The sequence below is a fragment of the Columba livia genome, chromosome 2, assembly GCF_036013475.1.
Source record: "Columba livia isolate bColLiv1 breed racing homer chromosome 2, bColLiv1.pat.W.v2, whole genome shotgun sequence".
Lineage (NCBI taxonomy): Eukaryota > Metazoa > Chordata > Aves > Columbiformes > Columbidae > Columba > Columba livia.
The window spans coordinates 20,753,191-20,773,977 of NC_088603.1; the positions used below are offsets into that span (position 1 = coordinate 20,753,191).

A 20,787-nucleotide genomic window follows, 5' to 3' on the forward strand; every position below is an offset into this window, starting at 1 on the left:
TAAACCCCAATAAATTTGAAAAGTATTTTTTTTCCTTTTGTTGGTACTCTTTTAGGACAATAAACCTGGAACAATTACTTTTCTCTTACAGGTCTTCCTCAAGCCTGTTATTGAGGACAGAAATATGGAACTGGCCCGAAAATGCAGTGAAATAATAAGTGATGTAAGTGACAATCACTGCTTGCATCCTTAGATCTGTATTTCTCTTTTCAAGTGGGTTTATAATTACAATATATTTTCAGATATGTAGAGTGCAGCCTGTGCCCCTCTAAGGCTCAAATATAAAAGCATGCAAAATAATAGAAAAGCACAGCCTACTCTGGCACTTTAAATTATCAGTCACAGAAGGATGAGCTTTTCAGGGTACTTGGATGGTATGAAGCATAGGCCTCAGGAGGCAGAATGTTCCAAAAAGTGGGTCTCACACAGAGAGTGTCTCCCATAAGAACACCTTGGCTGATTTCATCAGGAAAATGCAATGTTTTTTTCTAGTTGTAGCCTAAGGCTGTGAAATTTGATTGGTTAGAACAGAACTGGATGCCAGTATACACAGCTGAAAGAAGGGAGGATAAAAATAAAACAGGTGAATTTTGATTGTTATTTATTGGTCTGTGGTGACAGATGCTCAAAACTGCCTTGCATATTATTGAATTACACTTATAGAAAGAATCCACTGAAATGCTAGAATATATTTAAAAATTATTTAGCTATAAAAATCTTGACTTAGTTCTTATAGATTTTCAAAACTGTTGATCAGATATGGAAATGATATAAACATCATAGATCAGATCCAAGACATTTTAAATTGCAGTCAATCCAATTATTTCAATGTAACAGCATCAGGTTTACCAGATCATTTCTGTGTCCTTCTGGGAGAGTGTCTGAAGCATAACTTTGTCCCTTCACATGAATGGGAGTTAAGAGTGATAATTGTCCTGTGAGGATGGTGGCTGGTAGCAGAGGAGATGTTACTGAGGTGAGTCACTTGCTTTAACAAGTGTTCTTCTAAAGAAACTGAAAAATGGCATCTGGCTCGTGTTGTAATCTGATATTTAGGTTCGGGATGTTATTGTTCGAAGCGAATGAGTATGTTGATTTTACGAAGAAAGAACATTCAGAATCTACGCTTAAGGTATAAATTCTTAGTGGTTACGTATCAGAAGAGAATAGGTAACTCAGAAAACCAGTGTCTGGGATGTGTACGTGCTACAGTGCTGGCTTGAAAGTGTGATGTGACAGGGTCAGCCTTTACTCTTTGTCCGTACACTGTCTGGACTTCAATTTTCACAGAAAGACTGCTGAAAATTGGATAGATCCTTAAGGGAAGTTACCAAGACAGCTCTCTAGCAATCCCAAGCTACTTTAGGAAGTGGTAGAGTTTATTGTTGTGCTGGGGGAGTAGGTTCCTTACCCTGCACATTTCATTGTGGAGGCCAATAAACTGCAAGGAGATGGTTGGTGACTTGTTAACGTTCAGAGCTTTAAAAATATTCTTTATCCTTTTTTAGCACAAGTCTTTGCACAAACTGCTGTTTGTGTGGGTATATCAGTGGTGTACATCTGTACATTTTATGAGTACAGTAGTTTATGGGGCTTGCAGTTTGCCCTTAAGATGACCTTGGGACAGCAGCCTGTGTCCTTGCTGACTATGAGACTAGGCGATTGTCCTTTTCTGCCGGTGGAGCTGTCAGCACAGCCCCTCTGTCAGAATGCAGCGCCAGGGGTGCTTATGACTGAGATACTGGGGTTGAGTTACGCTTGCCCTGCATTCTTTGCAGGATGACTTTGATTTGGCAATATGGTTTTAAAAAAGTGTTATTATGGCAGCTCTTAGTGTGTGTGTAACTGTCAGCCTTGAGCTGTACGTTGGGGAAGTTGTGAAGTGTTTATGCGCTCTGGTTCTTGAGGAAATCCCTGTTTTCATTTGAGGTTGGCAGATGTTTGTTCTGTGGCTGTGGTACCCCCTGGATTGTTTCTCCCTAAAGCCATTTCATTTAATCTCCCTCCATTATGCAATTCTCTTCCACAGATGTTTTCAAAACTGTCATGTGTGTTTGATTTATATGTATTGCCTTTTTTTCCAGGCCTTTTCTCAGTATTGAAAATGACCCTGTCGATTTGCCTGTATTAGTTATATTTTAGTATAGTTTCATCTCTAATTTGTTTGAATCTGTGATGTTGCTAATACTGTTATAAACAGAGAGTTGAATTACTATACAAGTTAAATGATCATTGACTGAACTAACATAATCCTTTTGGTATAGAGGCAGACACTCTGGCTTCTGAAGGTTCTGCTGAATTCTGGTAATGTATGGTACCAGTAGTTCGTTACCCCTATAGCAAAAAGTAGTACTACTTACCATTTAATTATCCTTGTACAGAGTCAAACTTTGCTTTAGCATGTCTTTTAGTTATAAAGCAAGTAGCAAAGAGCCCTAGAACCAAGTGCAAAAACAGAGAGTGCTTTTCCACTCATACCAATGGTGTTGTGACCACCTAATTCAGGGTATAGCTGTTTCTCTGGACTCACCATTACTAGTCAAAGCCTCTAAGTCAGCAAGATTTTGAGGTCAAAATTGCTCGAGACTAGTAAAATACAGTGGGGCAACAATACTGTGTACTTGCCCTATTCTCATGCTTTTCTCTAGGTTTCTGTGGCCACAGATTGAGGATTTTGTAGTAGATGAATCTGTGGTCTGGCAAAGCTCTTAGTCTTATGAGAGATTATAAATTAAGAAATGTAGGGTTGGAAAGGGAATCCTTAGTAGAAAAAAGTTCCCTTTTGGTCTAGCATAAGAGCTAGATAAGAAGATTCAGAGCTTTTTGTGGCTTTTCTAAGCTTAAATGGGTCTTTAAGAGATGACAGTTTTATAGTGAATCTTGACATGATGAGTGTCAACACGGTTACATCATTGATGTTAAGATATTATTAACAGTTTTTTGAGTATTTCATATTAAAGTTAGGTCCATATGTGCCCTTGAATACAAAGAAAAGGTAGCTGCTTGAATTAAGCTGTTACCATCAGAGCCTTTCTTCTAACCCACAGTCTCCTCCTGTGTTCCCCCTGTGAAAAAGGCTGATGGAACAGGCCATGGGTGAGATGAATTTTCTTGGCGAGCCAGGAAGCTTCAGCCTGAAGATTGGATACCCTTGTTCTATCAAGTTGATTTTGCCATATAACATCCATTAAGGAAAATATGCAATTTGAAGCTCACTGTTTTGGTGGTTGTCTAGGAATTTTAATCCACTTTTACTGGATAGCTGTGCTGCTGGTCTAAGTAGTTTTATGATGAGTCAGGGAGAAGAAAGGAATCAGGAGGGAGCTATTAAAAATTGGGCCTTTAGTGAGCCATTGGACTTCAAAAGTATATCAAAAGAGCAGTGGTGGCTCCAGGCCATCATTTGCGAAATTTTTGTATTATTTGGGTTTTTGCAAGGCTTACCAGATATACTCAAACTAAACAGCATATTTTGTGGTGAAGGGTAGGTCACTCATGGGCAAAATTTCCAAACTTTGAAGAGGAATAATAGCTTCTCTGCCTATTCCTTCCAGACACTAGTTATATTCAGTCATAATCAACCTCTTAAGTCTCTTGCTTACATAATTGACAATAAATACACTTTTGAAGTGTAGATGTCATGACTTCATTATACTTGTTTCATTTTATATTCCATCTTTCTGATTCCAAGTAATGCGGACACTTCCACGGCAGAATGGAGTGTGTTGGTTCAGAGTTTGACCACACGTTTTATTATATGTCCTCTCTAAATTTCTAATTTGAGCCTGTGTGCATTTGGTGGCTTCTATGAGTTACTATAATAAGCGTGACTAATAAAGGAGTAAGGAGGCGGCATTAGTCCTTTACTGCTTTTGGTTATTCGGAAAGTGTGAATTCTACAGCAGAATAAATTTGATTGTTTCTTCTTGTCATGTCCTGTCATGCCACCTACTCCCCCTCGCCATTAAGAGATACCTTAGGAAGCTTTAATGTTTGATTTTTGAATGCAATTATTGCTCTGTAATTAACATGGATAGCTGTGGGTGATTTATCTAAGTTGTGAGCAGCAAGACTCTTCATCTCCTCTACCCAAGTCTTAGCTTTACAGGAGCTTCTACTGGGAACCCCATCAAACATAACCAGTAGGCAGTCAGGTCTGTAGATTGTCCATGTCCCTTCTCAGCTGTATTGCTGTAAATGAGCATAATTCTACAAAGCATTTTTTTAAGCTGCTCATGTTCACTTGCAAGGACATGCATGCATGTGTGCAGTATGAACAGTAAGTGCCTGCTCAAGTTTGTCGTAAAACTGCCCATTTTGGGTATTGCTCTGTGATTACCTGGGAGTTCAGTGTCACACATGAAACATTGGATTTGTCGATTCCTGACTAAAATGGTGACACACAGTAATTTTACACCCGTTGTTCACTGAACAGTTTTCATTTAGAAAACACTGTAATCCACAAAGGCAGACAATATGATTTGGTAATGAGATGTAGGTTCCTTCAGTAGTCTAAATGTGGATGAGCTCAATAGTAACCAAAATTATTTCCTGTGTGGGGATTATGTAGTCATCAGTTTGAGATGAATTTGGCATTATCTCGTCCATTTTGTAGTGGACAAAAAGTTTGCCTCAGGAAGTACAGGAGCTGCTTCCGTGTAAACTGCCATCCTTCTCATGGACTTTCCCAGTCCCTATAGAGGAGTGGAGACTAGGACTTGTGATATCCATTAAGGATTCAGAGAAAGAGGAAATTAAGACTGCATATTTCTGTAATGCTCAGATGCAGATCATATTGCTTCTGTCAGTGCTTGTCAGCAAGTCTAGAGTGCATAAATGCAAGCTGCTGTAGTGCAGAATGTGAAAATGAGGTTAGAGAAATGGTAGCGGATAATAACCGTGAAAGCTTAATACTAAATAATTCAATTTGCATTGAACTGAAGTATTCTATATATACGAAGAAAGAAATGTCACTAAAACCATTTAAGGCTATCTGTGTAAAGTGTCTGTTTTTAAAACTTATTTAGTCCACCTCATTGTAATTCACCATCTTTCTTCACACAGTTCTTACATAATAAAGGTCCCTACACATTCACCACATCCATAGATTTTATCTTTCTTGCAGTCTCACTAATACAAACAGTAACTCTGACTTCATCAAAAGTCATGTGATTATTATACCAGCTCATATTATTTGCTCCATGGTAAGAAAAAGGTTGGTTGTTTTTCTTTTTTTTTTTTCTTTTTTTTGAAAAAAGTATTTTTCTTTTTAAATACATTGTGGTGTTCTGCTTCGAAAGTGGTTTCCTTTGTCCATACACATAATTTAAAAAATGGCTCGATTTAAAATTTGTTTGCTTTTAAAGAAACTCTGTTGCTACTGGAGTACTTTATCTGCAATAATTTGGCAGTGAATTTATTCATATAACTCTTGGATTAATAAATGGGCATTTGTATATGTTATACAGATTCTCTGCTTGCTAGGTCTGTGTTAAAAGTTTTATCTTTGAGATCAATGACCAAGGTGATCCATGATTCAATTCGCCATTCTTTAGAGATACTAGAACATCTAGAACAGAAAAATGGTATCTTTCTCATCTTTATTATTAAAGAGTTCTGTGACTTTTACAAAGCCTTGGTACTGTATATGAGAGCTGGGTGTTTCTCTTTATGGCTTAATTTGATCCAGCCTGAGGTATTTGCAAGCCACCCAGCACAGCATCCATAAATAAAATTTTAAAAAATATTTTAAAAAATAGCCTTTTTAATCTTTCTTTATTTCTTTTTAGGAAAAAAAAAAAAAAAAGAAAATTAAACTTCTTTTTTCTCCTCTTTATAGATACACTATAAAGAAGAGTTTAAAAAATCTAAAGGCAAGTGTATATTTGTACCTGACACCCCACAGCTAAAACATGTGAAAAGTCTTGGAGCTTTTATTTCTGAGGTAAGACCTAAAAGACTGAAGAATTCTTATTGATTCTTATTCTTGCTAAAAACTCTTTCAATTGAATGTAGTGGTTTTTAGCAGGAGAAGGATGGCTTATTTGAAATAACAATTCTGTTTAAAGCTGAAGCAACATAAAGTGCTGTAATTAGTGTACACTGTATGTGTGAATAGTTCAACATTTTTATTTGGGGATCCCAAGATATTTTATTAATGGTTCTGAGGCAGTCCTAGCTATCACATTTTATGGATGGATAAACTGAGGAATGGGAAAAGGATTTCTTGTTACATATTCTCAGTGGAATAGGCTGCCCAGGGAGGTTGTGGAGTCTCCTTCTCTGGAGACATTCAAAACCCACCTGGACATGTTCCTGTGCGACCTCACTTAGGTGTTCCTGCTCCAGCAGGGGGATTGGACTAGGTGATCTTTTGAAGTCCCTTCCAATCCCAAACATACTGTGATACTGTGGTGGGGTTTGTGAGTTTTCCCGGTGCATTTTCCCTGCTGTTGGAGAATTCACAGTCTGACGTCAGATAGGAGGGAGCTGTTACCATGTTATCGCCCCTGTCCTGCTCCTTCAGCAGGGGCTGGAGCAGATATCAGGGCAATGTCTGAGCACTTGCATGTGTATATGTGCATACCCATGGCAGAGTTTTGTGTGTTCACAGACACACACAGACAGATACACGCACTGTACAAGAGCAGAGCCATGTCCCAGGTAGATGGTGCCATAGGATTGCATCTCTGATTATTTTCCACAGATGAGAACAGCAGCAGGAGTTTTATATGACAGAGAGTCGCTTTTCTTAAGGAACTGTTGGTCCTGAGTGATTTTTCTGTCACCATGACCTTTGGAAAACTTAAATTTTTTGTTGCCTTATTTTTGTGCTACCTTTATGATTATGATAAAGAGGATCCCAATATCCCTGTCTGGAGTTATGTAATTGATATACATTCTGTATTCTGTTTCTGATATACACCAGTTTGCTGTGTGACTACATTCAATATAAATGCATCTGATGCATATTTTTGTTATATTTATCTTCACATTTTCTGAGATAACGTGGCAAATCCTAAGGGACATAAATGTGTTGAAATTATGTTTTCTAAGAGACTATTGTAGTCTACAAAAACACAATATAGAGAATTTATTGAATTGATCAGTGTGATCAATTAGTCAAAGATTTAGAGATATAAAGATCTTTCAAAATTTAAAAACTTGTATGTTTTATGTCATGACTCCATTGCGCACTCTGCTTATTGCAGCACTACCTGAAGCCAATGGTGTGACAGATAGTTTATCTTGTAACTTACTGACCTCTAGTGTCCCATAACCTGTTTTTGCAAAACTTGAACACTGAAATTGTTAACAGCATGTTTGCTGCAGTGAAAAAGAGCCCTCTGTTTTGGGAAACAGCAAAAAATTTTACAGCAAATTATTGATATATCTATAATACATGTGGCGAACTGGTCTCTAATGAATAGCTATGTATTGCACAGTAAATTAATGATGTTAGCCTGTATCACTTAAGATATCTTTCATCTTTATGATCACTTTCACAAGGATACTTCACATTATTGTTTTATGAACTTGAAAATATTAGATCTGAAGCAAAAACCTCCCAGATTTTGAACTGTTATTCTGACCTGTTGCATAAAACCCTATTGTGAGGAATTGGTAGTACTGAACAGGTGACAAAATAAGGGATATATAAAAAGCAGTTTTAAAATGAGTCTGTAATATGAAAAGATTAAGGAGAGATGATGGCAGACATGCTGACCTCAATGTTCCTGTCCTTTCCAGTTACATTTAATTGCTACTACTTATTAATTTGTAAAATATTTTTTTGTTGGCCTCTCATTGCTCCCGTCCTGCAAAACTTGGGAAGATGGAAAGAAAAAAACATAATTTTGGTTTTTGGAAATATTTTTAAAAAGGATATAAAAATAACCGGCTTATCTTATTTTATACTCCCCCTAAAATTATTGAATTTAATTAGGAGATACTTTTCATTGTTTCATGAAGTAGACACATACACCTAAAGTACTTTAAAGTTATTATTCAAAGATCTGGTTTTGCTTGAACGTTCATGACAGCATTAGATTTTTCCAGTTCTAATGGTCTATGCCTATTTATTTAGTAGGAAAAATAGGTAGTATGATTATTGTGTCTTAATTTTTACATTATATGTCACCTTTTTCTCCCTTCTAGGTGAAGTATAAGGGAGCTGCTAAGAAAGACCTTTCCAACTCTCTTTATCAGCAGATGCCAGCCACAATTGACAGTGTATTTGCAAAAGAATTAACACAACTTCAGAGCAAGGTACAATTTTAGAATCACAAAGAAGATTTTTAGATGAATTGTGCGACAGAGTGTAACCAACGCAAACAATATATTTGAACGAATACTTGATTGCCTGCTTGATTTATTGGAGTGAGTTTATCATCCAGAGTTTCTCAACATAACTTCTTAACTTCAAGAACTGCTCACTTTTAAAATGTTGACAATCTTACTACTTATGGTTATTTAATATAAATTTAAAGACTGCTAGTGCATTCATTAATCCAATGAAATCCATTACAAGTCCATGAAGGCAATAAAGAATTATTTATTTCAGTGACATTGCACTGCATTTATGGAATAGACAATTATTGTATAACAGCCATGTCAATTTGGGTGTTGTGCTAGCTTTATAAAATGTTCGATGCTGAAGGAAAAAAAATAAAATACTTTAATGGCTTTTAAAGGCACTTATTGGTAGCAGTAAATGTGTTTCTGATGGTCTACATACTACCATTCATGATAAATTTTACAGAATTAAAAATATGAAATACAGTATATTGAACACAGTGTAAAGCCATGCAAACAACCAGTAAAATAGTAAATTCTGGTTCAGTTGCCTCCAGGGGCTTAAAAATATAATACCCTTAATGTACACAGGTGACTCTTCACTTCCATTGATCTCAGTGGAATTGTGTTAAGTATGTTTAATATGAATGAAGATACAGATTTTCATTGTTACTCATGAGAATTATGGCTGATAGTCATGACTTTCTGCCCACTAAGCCTTTTCAGATTTTTCTTGATTTGCTGTTTTCCTCTCTTAAATATATTAGCTATGTGTAGCTTAATACAGCCAGTCTGTGAAGTGAACACACTCCTAAATCCATATAATTGATTTGATCTCAGTATGCATTCTTCTAATGCAGTGTTTTTTTTTCAAACAAAGGAAAATATTCATAACAAAAGAAAGCATTGAAATCTCAGGACAGCTTGTGGAGAAATGTTTTGATTTGAAACAATGTGTTGATCAAGGCTATATTAAGCAAATATAATAATGTAAAGTATATTTTAGTTTTCATAGTTTGGAATGGAACATATATACACTCAATTCAAAGCAGCATAGAGGCTGAAATGACATTAATGTGACATTTCATTGTAAAGTGAGTGAGTAGAAGAATTACAGTAGAAATAAATTGGGAATTAAACTTGTATAACATTTTTAAACCGTTAGCTTGATTTATAAAACATTAGTTAACTAGTTTGCCACAGATTTACTCCTGGATTCATTCCAAATGAGTACATTCTACATTAGTTTACGCAAATGAGGTTAATTAACGTCCGTAATGTGGCAGAAAAGATAAATAACTGAGACTAAAAATGAAACCATTCAATTCATCAGAAGAAGCCTTTTAAGGAAAAGACTGATATTTTCATTTGATATTTTTGAAGGTTTTTTTGAATCATTCAACAGTCATAGAGAAACAGATATGCATATAGGATGAGTTATATTTAAGCAGAAACTTTCCTGTAAAATTCATACCATCCCCTTAGGAATAGATGCATTATAAATCATAATCTACCATTAAACTTAAAGATACGCTGACACATTTTTCTAACTTGTGGTTACTATTGCACTGGACCTGAATTTAATGCTACTTTGAGAGGGATCCTAGGGGATTTTCTAGTGGAAAATCTTCTCTGCGGTATTCAAATCTAATCCATATTGTGCCTATCACTGCGATACCTAAGTAGCTAATACAAGGATTTCAGATTTCAGCTGGGTCAGGATGTGGCAGAGAGGATTTCTGCTGCATCTATCTAGCTGGGATTGTGGATTTACAGGTCATCGCTTTGGCAAGAGGAGACCAAGGGTGCACTGCAGGGAGGAGAGGGAACTGCAGCATCTGGCCGTTGTGCCAACTCTTCTGCAACAAGACTGGTCCAAGCGCAGAACTGCAGTCTATTTCTCAGTTATAGCAAGCTGGTTTTAAATAGGTGCTGATTTCCTAAGAGGTGGAAAATAGGAGTATGTGTCCTCCTCTCCATCCACTTTAGAAAAAATTTACACCTCTGACTCCCTCTTCATGCTTCTTGGACGCAAGGCCGGCTTCGAATGCTTCTGCAGCCAGATCAAGCAGGTGCTCTCGCTCTGTGCTGCTGTGCTCTTGGCAGGGTCTGTAGCCTCATCTGCCAAGCAGGTGTGTAGGGACTAAGCGGTCATGGTGTGGAAGCCACTGACTCTCCCTGCTACTGCTTGCTGGCCCAGGACTGCCGAGGCTGGTGTGGCTGTGCTGGGTGATCTCCCCACACAGGTGTGTCCTCAGCAAATGGTCTCTCCCGTGATTTGAAGTTTGATCCTGAAATGGTGCTGCTGCCCAGCAGCTCTATTTTCGGCCTACCTAGATCTAGCCCAAGTTATTAATTTTATGCATAGTTTCAGATCATGCTTATGATGAGGAACTTGGAGGGAACTAGGGGAAATGTCCCTTTTCTCACAAGAAATTATTCCCCACCTACAGCTGCCATTCAGTGTCCTTTCCAGAGCAAACAGGCTGCTATAGCACCATCTATCACTTTTGCATACTCTTACTGCTATGACATTTGTCATTGACTTCTGCAGGGCCAGGACTTTGTTCTGCAGGGTTCCAGCCACACGATGTCAGCACTGACAGGATCTTGCTGTAATGGAGAGTACAACATCCTGAAAGTTGTGGTTCTCCTGTGGAGCTTTCTCCCCATATTGGCTGTATGGATTCATGCTCAATTTCCCCTTCAAGATACACAGGAAAGACTAAACCAAGACCACCTCTGCTGGCTTTTGCATAAAGCCCACATTTACTCTTTAGTGTTTTATACAGAACTGACATGAAGATGGAAATAAATACCCATAGAGAAGGAAATCCATCTGAAGTTTTGACAGAAACCCACTGCACTAAAGATGAGAAAAAAAGCTTCAGGAGAATTAAAAAGAAGCCTCATAGTGTCGTATAGTTGAGCGGCTTTAATAAATTTAATTTTTTCCTGTAAGCAGAAAATTTGACTGTTGACTTCTAAACAGCTTTGTTGAGAGTGAGCAACCAGATTTTCCTCCATCTCTCTTTTGTCATAGCTGTCTGCAGGCTAACCTAGGGAGAGCAGGGGAAGTCCCTGTCCCCAGCGTGTAACTTCCCTCTCCTTGCCAGCCCACAAAGCCCTCACCAATTTCTTTGCTCTGTGCAATGAGAAAATAAAGCTGAGGAGTGCAGTCTAGGCGGGAAGCCCTTATTTTGATTTTCCTGAGAGGAAATGGACATTTTCTGGAGAAATTGCAGTTTTCCTGTGGAAAGTATTTCTGAAGGAAAACTTCTGATCATTGCTAGCTTTGTGCCAAGTCTTTTTCTTGTCTGAAGACCAGCTCTTCCTTACGAAGAATATTTTTTTCATGAAGTGTCACAAACAATGATAAAGGTATTTCAAATTACTCGAGAGGGAAACAATGTTGAAAAAAAAGTATATGTCTCATCACTTTTTTCATCACTTTATTTCTGCCATAAGAAGAGATTGTGCTGTTTTTCTTCTTATCTGAAAGGAATAATCTAAAGCAAACAGAAGGCAGTTTAATTTTCTCCTTTGCGCTGGGCAATATCTCAAACCGTAACTGTATTTCAGTGCTCAAGAGTATTTTCTATTTGTTTTTAAAGATGATGAGAAATGTGATCTTAAACAACATTTTCAACTTCCAGAGAAAGTTTCAGAGTTTTTCTTACCTGTCGGCAGAATCCTGCTTTTGTGTTCATATGTATTTATTTTACTATGATAAAGCTATTTTTGTGGTTTACTGCATCATTTGCAATCATATTACACATTATGAGACTGTTTTATCTGTTTTTATGTAATTATTAATGTCAAGTTTATTTTTTGTTTTGTTTTGTTTTTTTTGTCTATGGTGGCAGGTATTACTCTCCTGGACTTCTCTAGTTTTGTTTTACACAAATATATTGGATAATCTCATTCTCTATCCAGAGATTAAAATGGTGTTTTTTGTGTTCTTGAACATTTCCTCCTACAAAATCCTACACCGTGGATTTTAAATTTGGAGCTCAGCTTACTGACTATAAAGCGAAATATAAAAATAAAAATTTAATAGTGTTTAAAGTATTGCAAAACAGAGTGTCAGTCAGAATTAAGTTAAAAGAGCACAAAGCCCTCCTTAATGCAGCTTTCTATTGGCACACTGGTGTATGAGAAAGACAAGAAAATAAAAAATGAGTACTTACAAATTAGTTCAATCTGAATCATACCTACTTTAATAATTGCCTTGTATTTCTGGAGGTGATAAATGGTGCCACTACAGAGTAGAGGTTACATCAATGACCTGTAGCTCTTGATCTCTCTGAAGAGAAGTTTCATATGTAGATTTGATAAGGAAAATTCAGCAAAGATAAAATATGAAAATTGACATGAGATGAGAAATAATGTACATATACTAACCTGTAAAATAATGCTTCCAAGGAAACTGATGAAATAATCCTCATAAACATTTCTTTCCTGCTTCCTTTGAATGGATTTACAGATCTGGGAACAGAATCATAGAATGTCCTGAGTTGGAAGGGCCCACAAGGATCATAGCTCTGCACTAAACTGTCAGAAACTAAACTAGACATCTGTTGAACTCCTCCTAGCTTGTGATTGTTTAAAGGTTACTTAAGTCAGTTAATAGAATAATATGAAAAGATAGGGAGAACACGGCTGTCAAATAGCAGGTCAAATATCCCTACATTAAGCTAAAGAAACAGTCTTTTCCCAAGGTAGTGGACACTCAGTTGGAATTTTGGTTAGTTTTCTCACGTGGGGAGTTAATGTGCTTTTGTTTTTTGATGTCTTGGTTGCATAGCCCATTCACCAACAAAAAATACAGATGGTGAACCAGTGAAGTGTCCATGTAAATAAAATACCTGTAAATTAGTAGATTTTGGAAGTAATTGTACGGGTCTGCTTTTCAGAATTATATTAATGGGAAACATCTGAAAAGTAACGATGTGAAGCAGAAGTAGCAAAAGAGACTTTGTGGCATACATTTATACAGTAATTATACTTCTGCAGGGGATCATTTTTTAGTGATGCTTTGTTAAAGATTGTTTGCTTTGCTGTTTGCAAGATGTATCAGTATGGGAAAGTGATAGAGATTTTTTTTTGTTTCAGTTGAAGTTGTATTTGTTTCCCCAGAGGCCTCATCGTGTTGGATTTACACTTTGTAAGAAGATGGCTGGTTTTAAGTTTCCTAATTTGGTACTTTCATTCATATAGTAGCACTGCAAAAAAACCAACAGCACTTTTTGTCTTAATATCTCAGCCTATATATCATTTTGTAATCTGAGATAGTCTGGGCAGATACTAATACATTGCCTTGGGCACCCTGATCTGTGACTCAGATGCAATCTTGCTGCCTTAAACACAAACAGATACAACATTTTCTCACAGTTCTAGTATCCTGTCCTAAAAGATTCTGAATCACCATAGTCAAGAGTTCCCATCTCAAATCTTTCACAGTATTCTTTTATTGCTATCAAGGGTTTTAGTTTCAAATCCTTTTCCTTCTGGTCAGCTTTCAGTCTTATGTAGTATTTGCTGTTTTCTTAAGGATTATTTTAACACTTTCTCCTGAGAGATATTAGAAAATGAATTTACTCGATGCTTGCTACTTCTTCAGGCATCAAAACCTGGTGAAGTTTCCTAATGTAAGCCTAAAAGCTTCTGACAAGGGTAAGTGCAAGATCAGCTTTTCAGGCAGTTTTAGTATGTGAGGGTGTGTATATGTAAGTATAACACAGTACAGTGAAAGCTGGATGAATGCCCAAAATTGAGCTCAGTTTCTGTTATGGAAATATATTTGTTTATAAACTCAAAATCCAATTCCATTTTCCTTTACCATGATGACAATTGAATGTAAATATTATTTTTCTTTGTGAAGCTGGGGGCTAGTCGAAACATATATTGTGCTAGTAATTTCCTAACAGTGGAAGAAATAGATGTTTGGCTATGAGTATTTCATGTAAACCTGTTTATCTGTGAGGAATGCACAAAAGATAGATTTATTTTTTTCTGAAAACAGAAACAAACAAAAAAGAAACCTGAGGAAATATTTGTTTAGCTGATAGATTCAAGCATGTTTTGAGAAAAAAACCTCAAAACCTATGCTTTTCCCTGGGCTGTCTTCTCAGCTTGTTAAGATTACTGTTCTGTTTCTGGATATTTCTTTTTCTTCCTCCTTTCTACTTATACCCCTGTTGCAATAATAGACTCAGAGAAATCTCTCTGCTGACTGTGTCTCACAGGTCTCTGTTTTGGGTAGAAGTGGCTCTCATTTCAGGGTTCTGGTTCCATTAAGGAGCTTAATTATTTATTACATTTCTTCCTGAATACAGCCACACTACGACTCTAGGTTTAACCCAGCTCATGTTGTTATACCAGCTCTGACAAGGTCACAGAAGTATAATGTTGCTCTTTTCAGGTTCTCTATAAACAAAAACATGATGCTGAGAAAGGAACTTCAGATTATGCACACATGAAGGAGCCTCCAGATATCAAGCATGCCATGGAAGTAAATAAATACCAGAGTGATGTAAGTATTCCCCCGTCTGAAATGAGTTCGCGTGTTTTGTGTAGATACATTATAACTAACTGAAATGGAATATTTTTGTATTTCATTAGTAGGTATTCTTTTACATTATTTTCTTTGAAGTAATTTGCAACATAATTTGTGTTTAAAATATGTTATGAGTAATAGTATGTGACTTATTCCAAACTGCACTGGAAAGCAGTTATTGTTTATTAGTAGTAATTGTTATTAAGTGCTGTTGGTTTGAAATAAAATTGTAAAGACAAGTTCTCTGAATTCATATATAGCTACCTGTACTCTGAAAATGTATAAATGTCTTTGTTTACATGAACACCAGCAAGGTTTCAGTGTCTTACACTGTCAACACTTGGATAGTTCTTCAGGCGTTCTGTTCAGAGGAGAGAAGGGGGCTGTTTCTGCCCTGCTCTTGCACACTTTCTTGAACATTAAGAACTTTGTTCCCATCTCATAAATACATATGAAATGAGTTTCAAAGAACAATTTCTGTCTTATTTTACAGAATCTGAGCCACAGAGTTCAGTTTGATGCCTGGCAGTAGTTTATGCCATTGACCAAAGGATTTGTTCTTGTAGTTTTACTCAAATAATTTACAAATAAATTAGAGTATTTAGCAATATTTTTAAAGCATTTTATTTTATTTTATTTTATTTTATTTTATTTTATTTTATTTTATTTTATTTTATTTTATTTTATTTATTTATTTTACAGTTACTTGTTAACTTTTTGAAGTTCTTTAGGTTTTCAGAATATAAAAAGCCTAATAATAGTATTTACATTTTTATTAGTTTCAAGTCAAGTTTGATTTCATGGTAGGGCCAGCTTATACTAGCTCAATGCACCATTGCTAGGAGCGGAAATGCTACCAAGGTTAGTGTCTTGAATTATACAGACACAGCTTTGAAGGAAAATGTCTTAGGTTTTGTAAAAACTTACTTATGAAAAAAATAAATTTTAGAAGATTGGTTGAAACAGTGAGATCATTTTAAAGAGTACACAAAACAAGTAAGAGCAGATGATTCATAAATACCTTTAAAACTATAATCCATTTTGATTCTTCTTAGGTAAGCAAGTCAAGTCAGGTGGTTATGTGATTTTATAACTCTTGTTTCTCAGATACACGTGATATTTGTTTGCTCCCAACGATACAGAAAATGTGTTCATTTTGAATTAACTTAAATTCACCCTGTCTTCTCTACTGGCAGTGTAACAAACACTCAAGTTATGCAGACTGAAAGCTAAATGTCAATGTTAGATGTATGTCTGTGTGTGCAGAATCTTGACAGCTGGCTGCTGATTAAAAGGCTGCTGGAAAACTTCAGGGAAGCATTAAGTTTGAAGAATAACTTTTTCTTCTGCTGGGAAATACCTGCGTTGGAACTCCCAGTGGTAATTTGCAACCTGCCTTGATTACAGAATTCCCTCTTCCTGTCAAACTCTGGCCATTGCTGCTGTTGGAAGCATCAGGATGTCAGATTGACAGAGTGGAGGAACTGGGAACATGAACTTCTCTCCCCATAAGCAATACGAATGATGGTGGACTGCTAGCAAAGGAAATAATGTTGGGAAGAGAGATGGGATTCCCTCTCAGAGAAGGTGATGGGACCGGAAGGAATGTGAGATGACTTTTTAAATCAAATTCATCATGGTCTGAGGATTAATATGCTAGTGCAAAACCCACTCCACTTCTACAGCTATACATCCCCTACTAACAGAATTAGGGAGAGCAGAGTTACAGATGTGGGAGTAAATGAAATTCAGTTGTTTCATCTTCTTTCACCCTTAAAGCAAGCAAGAAAAAAAAAAAAGAAATGAAGGCAAGTAGAGGAGAGAGGGATCTTTTGATAAAGAGAACTTTTAACAGCATATAAAAAATGAAAAAATATGAAGGAAATTATTTTCAAACTGAGCAAACTTCAAAAAATCAAAAAACCCCTCTAAATGCAACATAAAACTCTAACCAGTTAGTTTCACCTGTGTAAGAACAGATTCTTTCATGGGGAGATGCAGTGCAATGGGGACGTATCTTTATCACACATAAAGGAGCAAGTTATGTAAGTGCAGTCACACAGTTCCTGTGGGTGATTGTTTGGGCACCATCGTGAATAGCTGTGGATTTCTTGTTTCGTAAGTGCAAGTTTAATTAAGAGCTGTGTGAGTTTTCATGTTTGAGTCAGACTGTGGAATAGTGAACATCCCAAATTTGAAGTTTTGTCTTTCCCAACTATTTCAGGCTATTTGTAGAATCACAGCTTTCAACATACAGGGAAAAAGGAGGGAAACTACTGGGGAAATAGAAGGACAAAAGCTCTTTTATCCACCACTCAGTACAGTATACCTATGGGAGCAGAATGCATGTTTACCTACAGTGCTTTGCCAACTCAATTCAACCTTTGCAAGCAGGGTTTTTATCTAATAGGATTAGGATGTGTTTAAGACTATTTACTCAGCCTTAAAATAAGGCTGACATTTATACTCAACTCTGTGAAATGTGTGATTTCTTTCAAAAAATTAAGACTGTATCCAACTTACAATACATTTGTGCTGACATTTTGAAACTGTCATGTGCTGTAGGCCTGCACACAACTTTGAATATCATTAACATGCTGCATAAGTGTGGGTTGAAGCTGCATAATAGGGAAATACTGTAAAATCTCCTGAACAATGTGATCATATATAAGCAAAACATTTTTCTCTTCTTCATACTTAGACTGAAGAAAATTGCATTTGAAAGAACAAAATTGACTTTTTTAATGATAGGGAATTTATTTGGAAAATAATTTAAATGCTGCATAATTCTTGAACGAATGCATGTTTATCCAAACCAGACTACTTTTCAGTATAAATTGTGTTTGTGTTTTGTGAAATGAATGTTAATGATGTGACTTCAGCACACAAAGGCATTTGGAGAAAAGTGAAGTTGGGACCATCAGGGTACTTTATGCCTGTGCTTGGCTGATGTAATGTAGCTCAGCTGGATGTTTCCGAATTTGGGATCAAAATTAGATGGTGGCCCTTAGAAAACCATCAGGTCACAAAATAGTGGTTTGTTTTATGTGTAGCTGAAGATCAAATGGATGAAATAAAGTAATTGAACAGCGAAATGACATGACAATGAAGTTTCTATAGCAAAGAAAACACTTACTGCCTTGTGCCTGGGTAGCAGCTGCACATAGCGTTTGGTGAAGGCACTCAAAACTGTGGATCACAGTTTTCTCTGTTCTATGACTTGGCCCATCACTGGGTGTTTTACGTAGCAAAGCAATGCTAAGTATTTGTACAGCAATTTATATGTTTTGCTTGGTTATTGATTGTCCTCACGGCATTACATTGTATGAAAAAGGAAGTGGTGTTCTGATTTCACAAATACGAAAACTGCAATAGACTCATCTGTGGACATTTAAAAGGCAGTTTGCAAATCTGGGGTTGGAGCCCTGGTATCTTTTCTCTTACTCTTATGTATGAAACAGTGGTGGTTTTAAAATGTTAGTGGACAGATGGGCAAACTTTTGCTATATATATATATATATGTATATGCTATTTGCAGTCCATACGATGTCAGTAGCAGTAATTTATAATGTTTTACTGACCATCTAAATCTGAATGTTTGAAAGGCCTGTATTGTCTTAGGATTAAGCTTTTTTGTCATGTTCAGGTTATTTATGCAGTCACAATCTACATACAAAAAAGTTACATTATTTTGGATAAGATCAAATCAGCAGATCTTAAACTTGATGTGCTTAAACACCATCAATAACATACCAAAATGTCAATGTTTCTTTTGATGCAGAACACGTTAAAGTCAAGCTCCTCCTTGCTCTCAGTTCAGCTTCTGCATTGGAAAAATCACCTTTCCCTGACTAACTTTCTGCTGACAGTGGTTGTCAACAGCAGGTCCCCCTGGACCACTTCCAACTGGTGCTGAAAATGATATGTTTACTTTTGATGTAATTGGGACCAATCAATTTTCAAGCCCATTACTGGAAAGGATGACTGCATCAATCTGTAATGGGCCAGAAATGTGTTTGTCTCTTCAACACGAGCCGGGAAACAGTTTTCAACACCATTTGAGTGGGGATCAGAAAAGCTGTTGCCAATAATGATTGGCACCAGCTAGTCATTTTCTTAGTGCTGATGGACCCCAAAGTGCAGATGAGAGAAAAGGGGGCAGAGACACAGCTGACAGGCCATTAGTTAGTGGACTTGCAGCTCTTAGAAAATGCTAAGCAGGGACGAACACTAAGAGATGAATTCTCTTGCAGATAGATGTGCCCCACTCCTTGCTGCCTTCTGTGGGTGCATCTCAAGAGGACAAAATGTGTTTATAGCTGCTTGTACATATTTTAATAATTTTTTACCTATAGCTTGGAATAGTTTTGGAATTGGAATAGGGGAGAAGACAAAAGACTGCAGGAAAGGTCTGAGTCCTTTAAACCTAGGTGTGCTTGGGTCACCTTGTAGCAGAGAAGCTTCCGTTTGTTGATTGATAACCTGGTATGGTTTGTAACCTTGTTAGAAATCTGTTTATTTTGCAGCATTTTAGTGCATTCCAGTACACTGGCACCATCAAGAAAGGTAAAGCATTTTCAGGATCCTTAGCTGGAATAAATAGACCAGCATGTTTATCCTCAGTGGACTTTATGCCTTTTTATAAGAGCGGGAGGTTTGGCCCTATTACAATTAGTCTACTAATTATGCAAAAGCCCTGAATATTTTCCACACTTGCTGAAAACTACTGGCAGTCCAGAGTATGTAATTATGTTTGGGATTCAAGATGAGAAATGTCTTCTGTTCAGATTATCATTCTTCTACAATAATATTCAACAATGTAAGCACTTTTTATTCTAATTTCAAATTGGGGTAAAAACCATTTCAAATTTAGTTAGTATTTGTAATTGACTATTTGCAACTTCAAAACTAGACTTGGTACAATATGTCCCATTTTTGTCCCAGCTTCTTTCTTGCTGCTCTTAAGTTGTCAGTATCTTGGTTTCTTTTTCCTATGCAAAGGCCAATTTGTGCAGGTGTTTTGTAGATGTGTAGTCTTCATTCAAAGGAGCAATTCTTGAGCCTTTGGTGATGTATTTTGGTAGAGCCTGAGCAAGTCTTTGAAGTGAAGATTGAGTGAGGGCATCGTGTAATGCCTGGAGGTTCCAGTCAGTGTTTGAGCCTCTTGATAAGGGGCTGAACTAACTCAGGAGAAAAGATGTCCCCTTCCCTGGGTGCTTCTGCTGCTTCCTTTCTTTAGCTGCTTGACCCGGCTTCATTTTCTCTTCCACGCTCTCATAGGCTTCTTTCTCCACTTTCTGTCTTCTCAGTGCCCATGGGTGCACACACCAAGCTGGTTGCTTTGCCCTATCTATTTGATAGCTATTTTGCCAGCTATTCCCCTGCTCTCCCAGAATAGCTCTGGTTTTACTGTTCTAACACAGCACTAAAAAAAAAAAAAAAAAAAAAAAGAAAAAGAAAATCACTAGATGGAACAGAATAGCAGCTGTGTAATAGAGGCCAGCACCATGTCCCAATGGGAAAGGGTCAGCATCCAGGGATTGAGGTTATTCAGGAAATGGGAAACATATTTTTTCTTTCTTTGGCCTACCTCTGACAAACTACTGTTCTGCTGCATAACATTTTTATTCTCACTGGAGTATGACAAGCTGCAGAATGGAGCAAATATATATTGCAGACATTTGTAAAATGCTAGATGACTTTCCCTCAGACATAAGTAATAGGTATACTGGTTTAGGTGCAGGAAGAATAATAATTCACTCAGGGAAAGCTAGAGCAATTGGCCTTGCATCTAATATAATTGAAAATGGTGAAATATAAAGGACTGTCACTGTCTTATTCCTCTCTCCTTCCCCACTGAAATTAACCACAATCCATTATTTCATGTACTATATGATCATGTCATTTGGGAGCAATAAGTGACCACGTTTCCT

The 20,787-nt window shown here is 36.8% G+C and overlaps 1 protein-coding gene across 24 annotated transcripts in view; it reads left to right on the forward strand.

Moving 5' to 3' along the window:
- Positions 1-20,787, forward strand: part of NEBL (nebulette) — a 253,116-nt gene that overhangs the window by 157,037 nt on the left and 75,292 nt on the right. For 21 of the 24 annotated variants that reach the window (XM_065050813.1, XM_065050833.1, XM_065050829.1 and 18 more), the window contains 4 exons: positions 92-163; positions 5,840-5,944; positions 8,158-8,268; positions 14,720-14,830. The exons of 2 other annotated variants lie outside the window; for them this stretch is intronic. In XM_065050813.1, the coding sequence (XP_064906885.1) occupies positions 92-163; positions 5,840-5,944; positions 8,158-8,268; positions 14,720-14,830 (399 nt within the window). Of the gene's footprint in view, positions 1-91; positions 164-5,839; positions 5,945-8,157; positions 8,269-14,719; positions 14,831-14,915; positions 16,442-20,787 lie in introns of those variants that run through there. One more of the 24 variants, XM_065050835.1, reaches the window with a different exon arrangement.